This window comes from Brienomyrus brachyistius, unplaced genomic scaffold (assembly GCF_023856365.1).
Source record: "Brienomyrus brachyistius isolate T26 unplaced genomic scaffold, BBRACH_0.4 scaffold50, whole genome shotgun sequence".
NCBI lineage: Eukaryota > Metazoa > Chordata > Actinopteri > Osteoglossiformes > Mormyridae > Brienomyrus > Brienomyrus brachyistius.
The window spans coordinates 223225-236642 of NW_026042325.1; the positions used below are offsets into that span (position 1 = coordinate 223225).

Below are 13418 nucleotides of genomic sequence, written 5' to 3' on the forward strand. Positions count from 1 at the left end.
AAGTAACCGCACTGAGTAGCTTTCATACTGAAGAGAGAAGACAGCTCTAGTGTCCAGCCTGCAATTTAAGTCATACTGCCTCAGTTTCTTCTCTGGTAGGATGAAGTATCCAGCAGACCCAGAGTGGCTAATCGGGAGATTCGGGAGATTTCCCGGTGGGCCGCTTGATTTTTGGACCGGTCAGAAATGAAACAATTCCAAATAACATTCCTCACGTTAGTGAATCTGAAATAGTAGCTAGAAAATTATTACTTTAGCTAACGAGTGTTTAAATCTTTGAGTATTTCAGGTTGGTTTTTATTTAATTTCTGTTAGTTTCAGAAGCAGTATTTATAATGGTCGGAACAACAGTTATATAGTAGTAGTTTTTTTTTTCATTTGTACTCGTATCTTATGTTATTTCAGTCTATGTTTTCATATAGTTTTAGTCTTCGGTAACAAGAATATCCTCAGTGCAACCTTCAGAATACTGCGTTTCGACGCGGTGGGAACGATTCTTCGGGAAATGTTCTCGGGGATCTTTTTCTGGTTACACGGGAAGCGCACTTTGTTACTCGCACTTGCGACTGTTTCTTTTAAGTTTCTTGGTTTCTTGTCTATAGCAGCCATGTCGGACGCAGGTACGGGGGATGCCTGTCGGACCCTTAATTTTAACGTTGGGGTACTGGGACATGTGGACAGTGGTAAGACGTCTCTAGCTAAAGCGCTTAGTAGTACTGCGTCCACAGCCGCCTTTGACAAGAACCCCCAGTCCCGGGAGAGGGGCATAACGCTAGACTTGGGCTTCTCCTCCTTCACCGTGGACCTGCCCGACCACCTGCGTGAGGAGAGCGGGTGCAGGGACTATGACAACCTGCAGTTCACCCTGGTGGACTGTCCGGGCCATGCATCGTTGATTCGAACCATCATTGGAGGTATGGGCTCAGTGGGACATAGTTCTCACATGGCGTCCCTTTTAGTTATATGTTGTTTATGACAGACCTGAATTTAATTTCTAAAAAGGGTTGCTGACCTGTTTGTGACTCGCTCTCAATAACAAGGTCACAACACGGCTTCTTGAGCTTTAGCGTGAATCGTGTGTGTTGGTTGAAAAGTGGGAAACTGGACTTTAGACTTTTAGTTCACGTTTTATACAAGTCATATTGGTGGCGCCAGGGACGTTTCCTGTAAATGCGCCATATACAGCCGTAATACCAGTCCGCCTGGTGTTTATAACTGGCTTTACAGTGAAGTGAATTCTGTGGAAATATATGCCGTAAACGTACCCTGAGAAAGTACAGTTGAAACTATTGAGAATGCCGATTCTCACCAGCGGGTGACAGCAACTTACAGTGCAAACTGCTGTCAAATAATTTTAAGCAGCTGGTTTGTAATTGGTGAAAAATACCATGGTGTGTTATGGTTATTACTTTATGAAAAGCTGTATGTATGAATACAGAAAATACAGAGCTAAAATGCAGGCATGATATTTTTCTTAACATTAATGTATAGATTTTGTTATAAACAAAAATAGCATTTATTAAAACACATTAAAAACCTTCCATCCTCGTCCATGGCTTGTGATAAGTTGTCTTGTGCTTCTTTTCCTGGACACTGTTAGTGTGTAACCTCAGTTCAGGCTCTCCCTACATCACACACCAGGCCCTTTAACCAACACAGAACCAGCAGTAATGCTGTCATTTCAGTGTTTCCACTGCTGACATTTCTCCGTCAGCCTTCACACCGAAAGTTTTCACAGCAAAAAACATCCATCCAACTGGCCAATTAGTCATGTAATTTTGGAAGCTCGATACTTGTCCCCACCCCTTGTGCATGCATTGCAGAATTCAGCTGGGTAATGGCAGTAATAGGGTATAATACGTTTTCATTTCACAGATGCTCTTGTAAGGCACTAATAAAATGAACATTCTTAGGTTTTTTTCAAGGAAAAGAGAGGCAGAATAAGTAGGTAAAGGGTCAGGCATTTTGTTAGGTGGGGGGTAACAATGCATCTCTCTCCTCACCCTCTGATACCTTATTCATACACACTGAAATCCACTTAGGTTTTCAGGTTGTGAGCATGCAGCCCCATTATGGATTGAGTGGGAATGAAAATGAATCTATTCCATGTTGTTTTTACTCATTAATGGATTTCGTATGTGAATGGGGGTCGCACACTGGGAGAGACTGTCTTCCCAGAACAAACCCGGTAAGTTAGGCTGCGTCACATACACAGTTACGCTGTGTGCAGTGCAGTTAGGCTGTTGGGGCATTTGTGTGGAGCACTGGAGACAAGCACACTACTGAGGACTTAATTTAGCGACCATTAAAAAAAAAAAATCATCTATAACCAAAAAATAACTAGTCTTTATCATATAAGTGTTTCCCTCTATTGACAGATATGGAATGTGCCATCAATAAACAATAACTTTAAAAAAAGTATGTACAACAATGGTCTGATGTTGCATTTTTTTTTCTTTAGCACCGGCATCACCCTCCACCCCCCACCCCCCATTATTGCCCCCATGCCAGATTGCATTTGGCTCTGTTATGCATCCTCTCTATGCCCACCCTGTATCACCAGAGGGTGAGCTTTGTGCTGCTAAAAGCTGCATTTTTGACACTTTCCATTTGCCCTCTGTGGGAATAGGTGTGTTACCAGGAAGCTGACACGTCAAACATAGCAAGACTTTCCTGCTGTCTCTGTACATCGGGATCTAGGCGTCTACATGGATTTCAGCGCTCTTGTCTACACCTACAGGTGCCCAGATCATTGACCTGATGCTTCTGGTGGTGGACGTGGTGAAAGGCCTGCAGACACAGACTGCCGAGTGCCTTCTGATTGGAGAGCTCACCTGTTCACGCATGGTGGTCATCCTCAATAAGACAGACCTGCTGGCCCCCGAGAAGAGACAGGCTGTCATAGACAAGATGACTAAGAGGATGCACAAGACCCTAGAGAGCACCAGGTGTGGGCCCATGGAGAGAAGTGTCATTCTGTCCATGCATTTCTCTCTTTGCTATGTGTGTCTGGGTGTGAATATACAGCACGTACACACTCCATTTGTGTACACATGTAAATGTATGTCTACTATCTGTTTTCTAACTGCTTATCCTGGTTAGGCTCACTGGGGGCCTGGAGGCTATTTCAGACAGCATATGAGTGAAGGCTTGAGTATGCTCCAATTGAGATGCCAGTTTATCATAAGGCACATACACATGGCACGACACTATGTGTGTTTTTAAAAAACATTGTCACAGTAGATGATGAATTTATTATCTGGTAGATTCAAGGATGTGCCAGTGATTGCAGTAGCAGCAAAGCCTGGGGGGCCTGAGGCAGCAGAAACAGAGCAGCCCCAGGGAATATCTACACTGATTGAGGTGAGGATAGACTGTGAAGGCTGCCTGTATATGCATATGCATTTACAATATAAATATGAACCACGATTAGTCCATCCTAGCGCATTTAAACTCTACTTCCATATTGCTGTTTGTTTGTCCCTAATTGACCCCCCCCCCATTTGCTGTCCTGTTGCTCAAGCTGCTGAAATCCCAGACCTACCTCCCTCGCAGAGACCCCTCGGGCCCCCTGCTGATGGCTGTGGACCACTGTTTCTCCATCCGGGGTCAGGGTACAGTCATGACAGGCACTGTGCTACAGGGGGCGCTGTCCCTAAACGACATGGTGGAGATCCCAGCCTTGAAGGTACCATTGTGTACAGGGTGTTGGGGGTATAGTAGGAGCAGAGGGCAGGTGGGCAAGGATGGTAGAAAATATATTGATGGGATGACCTGTAGGTAAAAATATGTCAGAATGTGCCATCTGTGCTTGTGCCCATATCAGTTTTGATTTTCTGGTGTCCATTATTCTCTTTATACCTGACAACAATGGTGAGCCTGCTTTAGGAAGTCCAGGAGCTGGGGGCAGTTTGCTGTTCAGAGAAACAAAGGCTGCCAATTTAAAGCAGATACCTTGATGTATTGACACATAGTAGACTGCACCATTAGTAAAAATTATGCACATGTGCATACACTTATTGACCAATAGATGGCAATGAAGAGCTTAAGTTAGAAAGAAAGCTTTTTTTTAAAATATAATTTCCTCGCTTCCCTCGAGAACTCCCACATCCATATATCATATTTTATATTTATTTTAAATGCATTTTGCACACAAGATTTATTTTAATTTAAAACAAACAGTTTAAACTTTTAAGCAGTTTTAAGCAGTTGCTTTTATGCGTAATATTGAAAACTGAAACGGAAATGTACCACTGGTATGCCTGAAGGGACCATGTAATGCATTTTAACACTGTTGCTGTATTAGGTGTGCATGTCCCTAATGTGTGGTATTCTCCTGCTCTCCACTCCCATCCAGGTGACCCGGAAAGTGAAGTCCATTCAGATGTTCCGGCGCCCGGTGAGCCGGGCTATACAGGGGGACCGAGTGGGCGTCTGCGTGACCCAGTTCGACCCCAAGCTCCTGGAGAGGGGTCTGGTGAGCTCCCCAGGCTCCTTGCACACCCTCCATGCCGCCATCGTATCCGTCCGCAAGATTGGCTATTTCCGGGGCACACTCGCTACACGCAGCAAGTTCCACATCTCCGTGGGACACGAGACTGTCATGGCCAGGGCGTCCTTCTTTGGGCTCCCCTCCTCTTCCTCAACTTCAGAACCTAGTGGTCCCCAGTCCCAGGAAACAGGCTTGCTTCCGGACCCTACAGAGACCTCCTTCGATTTCGAGAGGGAGTACCTCTTTCAGGAGGAATATACCCTTGGGAAATTGGGGGCATCCACGCACCCAGAACAGTGGACATTGCTGGAGTTTGAGAAGCCTGTCACATGTCCTGCTCTTTGCCTTGTGATTGGTTCGAAGCTGGACACGGACATCCACGCCAACACCTGCCGGCTCGCCTTTCACGGCCGACTCCTGGAGGGCTTTGAGGACAAGGGCTATGCAGAGAGCGCGCTTCCTCGCCTCTGGCTGTACAAGACCAAGCAACGGGAGGGTCAGGTGGAGAGGGTGAGCATTCCGCCTGTGTCTTCTGGGGTTGGTGCGTGCAGATATACATGCCAGACCTGCCCAGCTCACCCCCCTGACCCCCACGGCCTCCCCTGGCTCCTTTCTCTCTTCCTCCTGCCCTTTTATGGTCTTTCTCCTCATTCCTCCTCCTGCTGATGCCACTTTTCTGTGTTTTGTAAGAATCACTGAATGCGAAACCCATCAGGTCACATGGTTCTTCCTGAAAAGGACACAGACACCCATCCCTCTCTGCTCACTGATGTCCTTAGCTGTGATTCGAGTCACGTTTTTCCTGTTATGGCCAACTGTTGGGCCACTATAGGATCTCTGATGTCTTCTAGGAGATATTACTTCACATTTTCCCCATTTTTAAGATTTCACAGATTACATTATTTACATTCTTCAGTTTGCTCCCCTCCCCCATGGAAAAATTTAGTGGGACGCTGTGATTATGACCTGCAGTGGAGAAGGGGAAAGGGGGGGATGATGGAGAGAATGAGGAAGGAGGAGTAGAGATGACGCAAGACCCGGTGTTTCTGTTATGTGGCGTTGCTGATGGCGTGATTAGAAGCGAAGGCAAACAGACGTGGAGACGCGAAGGAGGAGAGGGAGTGGCGACAAACTGCCGGCAGGACCGTGGGGGCCTGGCTTTGGGGGGGTTCATTCTGTGCCCCTGGGCCTGTCCCAGTGGGACTGTGACTGTTCCTGTTATTATTCAGACCCTCCTGACTAGTGCCTTCGAGCTATACACAATATACACAGCCGAACCGCTCACACAAGGTTACATTGTCAGTGGAGGAGGAGGGGGTCACTAGGCTGCCAGGCCGAGTCGCCCCAAACTGTGGGCATCCAGCTCGATTCTGCGCCACACCAGTTCCCGAAGACACTGGTGAACTGCTAACACTCCGTCTCCCTGCGCAGGTGACCGACGACTACACTGTGATTGGCCGAAACCTGTTCAAGAAGGAGACGAACCTGCAGCTTTTCGTGGGTCTGAAGGTGGCACTGTCTACAGGGGAGACCGGTATCATCGAGGGGGGGTTCGGCCAGAGTGGCAAGTTCAAGATCCGTGTGCCGGGTGAGGTCTGGCTCACCATCCCCCCTTTTCACTCCTCTGACCCCCTCTTTTTATTTTGGTGTTCATTCTTTGTTTTCTTCTTCCCCCCTGGTCTGGTCTGTTTTTGTTTTGAATGCTTTCCATTGCTGTCACAAGATCAAGATCAGGTGTGTCTCTGAAGTGGGGGGGCATGGACAGAGAAGACTCCCCATGCTTCTTGAGGCTTGTTCTCAACAATGGGTCCCCTGTCCTTGTCCATCCCTGTCTCTAGGCCAAGCAGCTTCACACCATGGTGATGCTGTTATTATGCTCCCTAGGCTTGGGTGGGGGGGAGGGGGGGCAGACTGGCTTTATGAAAAGGTCACCTGAATTTTATCAGTAAAAATAACACTAAGAAAGGGTATTTTGAGTATTTTGAAATGCTCCTTTGGCTGTCTCAGCAGGTTGTGTGCTGTGCATTTGTAAGTAGGCACTCTGTCACTGTCCTAATTTTAAACATCCTGTCTTCTTTTTGTCATCGTTTAATTAGGCGTATTAAACTGACAGTCTTTTAAAGACCCTAAACCTGTTTATGCATAATGTCTCATCTGAGGCCAGTTTCTCTTAGTAGAGATAACTCTGTTTCCCATCCCCCCTATTGTTTAAAGACCAGAATGTTTTTTTTTTGTAATATTATTATTAATTAGCTTTATTTTATTTGTGTTTTCAAGCAGATGAAAGAGCGGAGGGGGCAGGGGTTAAATTAAATTGTCTCTTTGTAATGGACTGTCCAGGCCCCATGGAGTTTAAATGAAGGCCTCTTGGGGTCTCTTTCGCATGATTTTCTTGCCCTCGGACTGTGTCCTGACTGGTGTGAGGTATCACTAAGTGTGTTCCAGCCGGTCTCTTTCTGCCACCGGTGAAAACTCTAACAGACCTCCTCAACTTAACTGGCAAAAATGCGGTGCTAGACTTTTGAAAACGGTACAATACCAGCATATTATAAAAACAGCTGCTTATGCCTCTCTGTGGCAGTGATGTACATACTGTCTACAGTCTACATACACAGTATACTTAGTCTACAGCAGTGGACTCTAGTCCGTATCAGGACTGAAACACAGTTGAATCTGGAACACAGTTTATTTTTAAATTTTACATCATGACCTCGCTTCTTCCTTCATCTTTGTAAAGGAAAGGATAGGACAATGCATACAGCTAATGATGCATTGAGTGGGTTCAGTGTTCCTAGATCGGGACGTTCCAGTGTGACTGAATTTTGATTGGATAGTGCAGGTAATATGTGCAACTGAATTTAACCAACTGGATGAATGGTACTCACTGAAATATGAATAGACATATTAAATGACCAGAGAAGTAAGTTGCATTATTTATGTGAATTATACAAGAGGTTTTAGTGAATAAGTGAACTGTTTTATGACGTATAGTTGGAGAAACGTAATAAGTTAACCCAAAAACGAATGCTTTATGTGGGTCTTATAACTGCAATCAGTTCTCGTAAAGGTATTGAAACATGTTAACAGTGGAACAAGCACCTAGTTACCAGTAATTTATATATTGAACATCTGAAAGTTCTTCAGCCTCTTCTAGGTCGATAGCAAGAATAGATTTCTTTAACTGTAGCTAACAAAGAAGCGTTATATACCACATTCCGACAGAAATTTCTCTTCTGTTTGCATCATCAAAATCTATTAACCTAACACTGCTAAGTCATTCGTATATTCAAACTTGACTGCGAGCTGAGTTTTATTATAAATTCAGAAATAGCTTACAAAAATGAATGTAGGGTACAAAACAATTTGGTTTATATTTTGTAAGCTGAAATATTTTTTTCTTTTTGTTAAAGACAAGATATTAGGTTTTCATTAGGATATTAGATTGATGCCTTGAAAAAAATAATACAAAGTGTAATATCAATATTTTTGCATTAGCTCAGTATTTTAATAATCATTCAGTTGATTGGCTACTCCAGTGACCAGAATGACCAAATATGGGTATAATTACATAGTCCAAGAAATGGTTTTAGGATGGACTTTAGTTAAATGTCTGGAATGTTCAAGAGTTTTGCCTCTGCTCCTCTATAAGTCTCTGCATGCCAATGGTCGGGACACATGACCTCCTACTTTTTGGATGCAGTTGACCTTGACTTTGTGTTGCTCAAGGAATTTGACCCTTGAGGAAAAATATTTGGGGACCCCTGGTCCCCATTTCATGAGCGATTAGAACTCGCCGATTAATTCAACTTGATCGTGTTTTGAATTGCGAATATTAATAAAGACGAAATGATGTCAGATCAACTTTTTTTTTATTAATATGCTTAAATTTTATTTTGTCTGCCCGGATATGACCCGAATATTATTAACAAGACTTCTGTTCAACTCATAACTGTGGATGTACCCAGACCAGTACTGTTAATGTCCCTTTGAGTGATCAACTGCTTACCATCCTCCTTGTGAAAGGGTGGGAGGGCTGCTGTATCTGACTGTGATTTTCTTTGTTCTCTCTGTGTCTGTGTCCTTCATGTCCACTCCCAATTCCCAAACCTGCAGAGGGGTTGCGTGCAGAGACCAAGCAGCTGCTGTCCTCCTCCAAGAAGAAAGCCAAAGGTGGAAGCAAGGCTGAACCATCCAAAGAGGACGAGGCCAAGGCAGACTCACAGCCAGTCAGCATCTACCTCACCTTCAAAAGATATGTTTTTGACCCCCACAAGAAAATGATACAGTCCTGAATGCATGTGCAAATCAATCAGGGATGTGCAACATGACTGATACTTTATGTCCTCATAGTATAGGGGTGGTAAGGAGGCAGTATAAGGATTGGGATGAAGGGATGTAATGGACTGTGTGATTTTTCCCATTCACAGACGTCCGAGGTGCAAATGTGCAGGGCTGAGCAGATGTGCAGGGCTGAGCAGATGTGCAGGGCTGAGCATAGTCTCTTCACTGGTCTTCATTTGGATTTATCATGTCAACTCCAACCCACTAGTCTGTCATTTTATAGAATGCCAGTGTGTTATTTATACTAATGTTAAAGATGGGTTTTATTTGTGATGTATCTATTGAGAATGTAAATTAATCTGTTAATATAACTAAAAGGAAAGAGTGGTCTAAGCTGACAGGCTGTCCTACGCTGTTTGGGTAACATGACAGGCAGGGGGGGCCTCGATGTGGCTGCAGTCTGATGATGTGTCACTGATTGTAATGTTTTATGTGGTTGAGACTCTGCTCTGCCTGTGATGATTTGAGCAGGAGGAGAAAGGGAGTGGAGATAGATCTGTATGCTGGCTGGATGGTCATATAACGAACACAAGTCTGCTGTTATTGGGAATGAGCATCGGGGAACAAGCAGTCGGGTCTTCATGCTAATCAGGCTGCTGTTCCTGTCTCTGCCCTCTTCTCATGGCCTCTGTTTTTCATGAAAATATGCTTTCTGTTAATGTTTCTTGTTTTTTTAATGGAAATGTGTTTAATGAATTTGACAGAATAAAGTCAACATGAATATGCATCCATCTTTCAACTGCTTATACAGGGTTGCTTGGAGCCTTTCCCCAGCAGTGCCTTACAAGCCTGGGGACATACTGGATGGGATGACAGTCATTTGTAACACACACAGACACACACACAGACACAGAATCATATGCTATAGACAATTTAGAGATGCTAGATCACCAAATTGCGAGCAAACTCTATACCCACATATCTTCCACAGTTTTAATAATTGATATTTTATTGATCTCTATGAGGAAATTCTCTTTACGCCTCCCGCAACGTGTAGGTGAGAGCAGGCTAGGCTGTGATGGGCTGTCAGCTGTTGTGGTGCCCAGGGAGCTGGGGGTGAAGGGCCTTGCTGAAGTATCCGCGGACGTGTCGAGGCCAGGCACGACCTGTTGACCTTCTGATCACACACACAGACTTAGCTCACTGAGCCTCATATTGTATATACACAATGAGTCAAAATGGTGGTGTCAAGGTCTGGGATAAGACTGCAAACTGACATTTGGAACTCACAGTTAATGTGTTGAATACAAAAGAAATAGGCAGGGATAAAGATCTGAGTGACTGACAAGGGCCAAATCATTTTCGTCAGACGACTGGGTCAGAGCATCTCTGCAAGGTTTTTGAGGTGCTCACAGTCAGCTGGGGTGAGTACCTAGTTAGGGAGGTCTGAGGGGAGAAAAGCACAAACCAGCAAGAGGGTGTTGGGCACATGATGGGAATGAAGGCTGTCCCATGCGGCACAAACCAACAGAAGGACAATTGAGGCACAAATAGATCATTTTCTTGATGTTCCTGGGATTAGTGTGTCATGACCGATAATCCGTGCTATCAATGGGGCTATGTAGCTGTGGATTGGACTTGTCGGTCTAACGTATCCCACAGATACTCAACACATAGCTGGCCGTCCGCATGATGAAATCGAACATGGCATTCATAGCACCAGGGAACCTTCCATTGTAGCAAGGACCAGATCTGATGTCCATTATAGTGTTTTCAATGGTGGACAGGTTAGCATAGGTTTTCTGATTGGCCTGCGGCTATGCAGCAAGCCTCAATGTACTGTGCATCCTGACACATTACTCCCGTGGCCATTATCAAAATTATGTGCTATTTGTGCCCTTCTGTTGGTTCATACCACACAGGGAGCCTTTGTTCACATCCTGAATCTAGAAGTATTGGCCATCCAACACCCTGTTGATGGATCATGTTTTTTCTCTCGTTGAACCATTCTCAGTAGATACACACCACAGCTCATCGTGAGCCCCTTCAAGCCTTGCTATTGCAGAGATGCTCTGACCCAGTCAAAGTCACTCAGATCTTTATCCTGCCAATTTCTTGTGCACTCAACATGTTGACTACAAATACTGAATGTTAATTTATTCTAATATGGCCCAGATCTTGACATGCGTTGTTTACTTGTCATTATTACTACCTTCACATAAGGCTAGTCAAAATGTTTTGGCTTATTGGTATACATTTGAACAAATGAACAATGGCAAAACATGCTAAATGTGTTTTGGCTCATCGTGTATACTCTGAGTAAATATCGACAAAGCTTATTATTCTCATCTGGTATAGAATGTGTTGAAGTCTTTAGGTGAACATTTAAAAATGAATTTAGAATGTACAATTTTAATCACCAAGGCCTTTTTTTGGTCGGGCCTTCTTAGAGTTTGAAGTATTTGTAGTGTAAAATGAAGTACGATTGAGTTACTGCAAATTCAGAATGCTCTGGTCAGTGTTTCTGCAGTCACTGTAATTATATGTGATTCTGTGTGGCTACCTGGTGCTCCATTGCCCCCCTGTGTACCTTCAGCACATTGCCTTCCCACTGCGTATCTCTCTCACACACACATATCCGGTTTCGTTAATGGAGTAGCTGATGAAGGCTGTCCAGCCCCTTTCTGCATCGATCTGATTGCTGATAGTATCGTTGGTGGCAGACTAGCAGGTGTGCCAGTGCCCGGCTCTTCCCATGGGACCCCTCTCCCGGGTGAGTGAACACGGGTAGGTGAGTCTGCTCCTGCAATGCTGAAGATCTTCAGAGTAGGAGGCAGCTTAGAAGCTCCAGCCTGGTGTTTGTGTTACTGCTGGGGCCTCACCTTCTGCAGCTGACTGTTTAACTAATATAGGGAGGCCCACTTCCCCTAGGGGAACAATCCTGATTTTGACACTATAATTAAGGAATTTGGTCTAAGAATGGTGACTGAAAAAAAGTCCTGGAAGTAATTTAGAAATAACCACGACCAAAATTCTGAAGGACCATGACTGTCGTTACTATATGGACGCACAATTTCACCAACTTATTATGCAAAAATACCACTTGTCCCCTGGAATAATCAGGTTAACCAGCTAACCTGAATAGTCTTGTGGTTCTCAAATTGTTATTCTCTGAATGCTGAATTAGAGACTTTTTTGGTCGCGTTTGTGCAAAACACATTAAAATGACATTGACATACCCACTGTTTTTCCCAGTTCCTCAGTCTGATGGAGGGCCTGTAGGCTGTACTGATGGTGCTAGCTTCTATGAGCAATAGATGTAATGGATCTGGCAGATGGGGGATCTCTAGCTCCATCCTCGAAGGTGAATCGGACTCAGACCAATGAACGCGTGACTGCGTCGGCGCAAGCATTTCTGGGGGCCCTTCAAAGCCGAGGCTGGTGATCGCAGAGAGACATCCCCGCAGGAAGGGGGCCGTATCGGCGCCGGGATCTGGGGAAATTTGAGTGCTGTTGCTTGCCAGAGAGAGCCGCGGTCGGAGGGGGCTGAGGCGGGGTGGGCTGCAGCAGGGCGGGGCGGGCGGCATAGGCACTTTACAGTGTTCAGATTGTTCCTGCTGACTGACGGCCCTTTTAGCCTTATCTTCCCGAGTTACTCGAACAGAAAGTGAAGGAGAGCTGAATAAAAAAAAAACCTCTTTCTTTCTCCTCTGCCTTTCTCCAGTTTCTCTTTTTCTCCATTCCTCCCCACCATTTTTCTCCTAGTGCCTCTCTCTCAATCCATCTCAAGATACTCTCCTCTTCTCTAAATGCCCAGCTCCTTTCACCACCCACTCTGTAATCCCCTGCTTCTCACTCATTCTGCTCTCCCATCTTCATGTCCATCTCCTTCACTACCCTCCCAGCAATGTCTCTCTCTCCACACCTAATTGTGTCTCCTGTTTGCTGACCCTTGTTAACAGGACAATTGCAGTTTATCTGAATCTTGTCCTACTGAGTACTGCCTCAGAACGTGAGACCCAGCGTGAGTGAATCCTAGGTACTTCCCGTCCATGTGTGCGGGTGTGTGCGTGAGACCGAAAGAGGCCCAATTGCTTCACAGCTGTATGTGTGTGAGTGAGAGAGATATTGTGAGATTCCTGTATACTTCACACGTTTTGTTATTAGTTCAAATGTATGCCAATAAGCCAAAACGTTATGACTAGCCTCACATGAGAGGAATGATGTTGACTAGTAAAGCTGGTGCATATCAAGGTCTGGGATGTATTAGACGGTAACCTAACATTCGATTCTCATAGTTGACATGTTGAATGCAGAAGTAACGGGCAGGGATAAAGATCTATGTGATCATTATGGCTAGACGACTGGGTCAGAGCATCTCCTTCATGACAAAGCTTTGGACTGAATGTTAGCTTGCCATCTAATATAGCCCAGGCCTTGACACACACCATTTTTATGAGTCGGTGAACATTATTCACTTAACATGGGTCATAATGTTTTGGTTCATTGGGTTAAGTATAGGTTGTGCTACACTAGTCTGGGAAAAATTTAAGATGATTGGCTTGCTGACCTAAAAATACAGAAAAGGCCATTTTCTATTGCCTCATATTGTTTAACTTCATAATGGTCATAATGTGCCCTGTAC

At 44.7% G+C, this 13418-nt stretch overlaps 1 protein-coding gene across 1 annotated transcript; it reads left to right on the forward strand.

Moving 5' to 3' along the window:
* Positions 1 to 506: 506 nt before the first annotated feature.
* Positions 507 to 9560, forward strand: eefsec (eukaryotic elongation factor, selenocysteine-tRNA-specific). Its single transcript, XM_049000325.1, has 7 exons — positions 507 to 914; positions 2741 to 2948; positions 3267 to 3363; positions 3524 to 3688; positions 4358 to 5002; positions 5924 to 6080; positions 8606 to 9560. Exons 1-7 carry the CDS (start codon positions 608 to 610, stop codon positions 8782 to 8784), a joined length of 1758 nt encoding a protein of 585 aa, XP_048856282.1. The 5' UTR covers positions 507 to 607; the 3' UTR covers positions 8785 to 9560.
* The last annotated feature ends 3858 nt before the right edge of the window (positions 9561 to 13418 follow it).

Excerpts from the sequence above, each read along its gene's own strand:
- eefsec (XM_049000325.1), top strand. The coding sequence starts at position 608 with ATGTCGGACGCAGGTACGGGGGATGCCTGTCGGACCCTTAATTTTAAC. Across the intron at positions 3,364-3,523 it reads GAATATCTACACTGATTGAG|CTGCTGAAATCCCAGACCTA; the intron begins GTGAGGATAGAC and ends CTGTTGCTCAAG. Across the intron at positions 3,689-4,357 it reads TGGAGATCCCAGCCTTGAAG|GTGACCCGGAAAGTGAAGTC; the intron begins GTACCATTGTGT and ends ACTCCCATCCAG.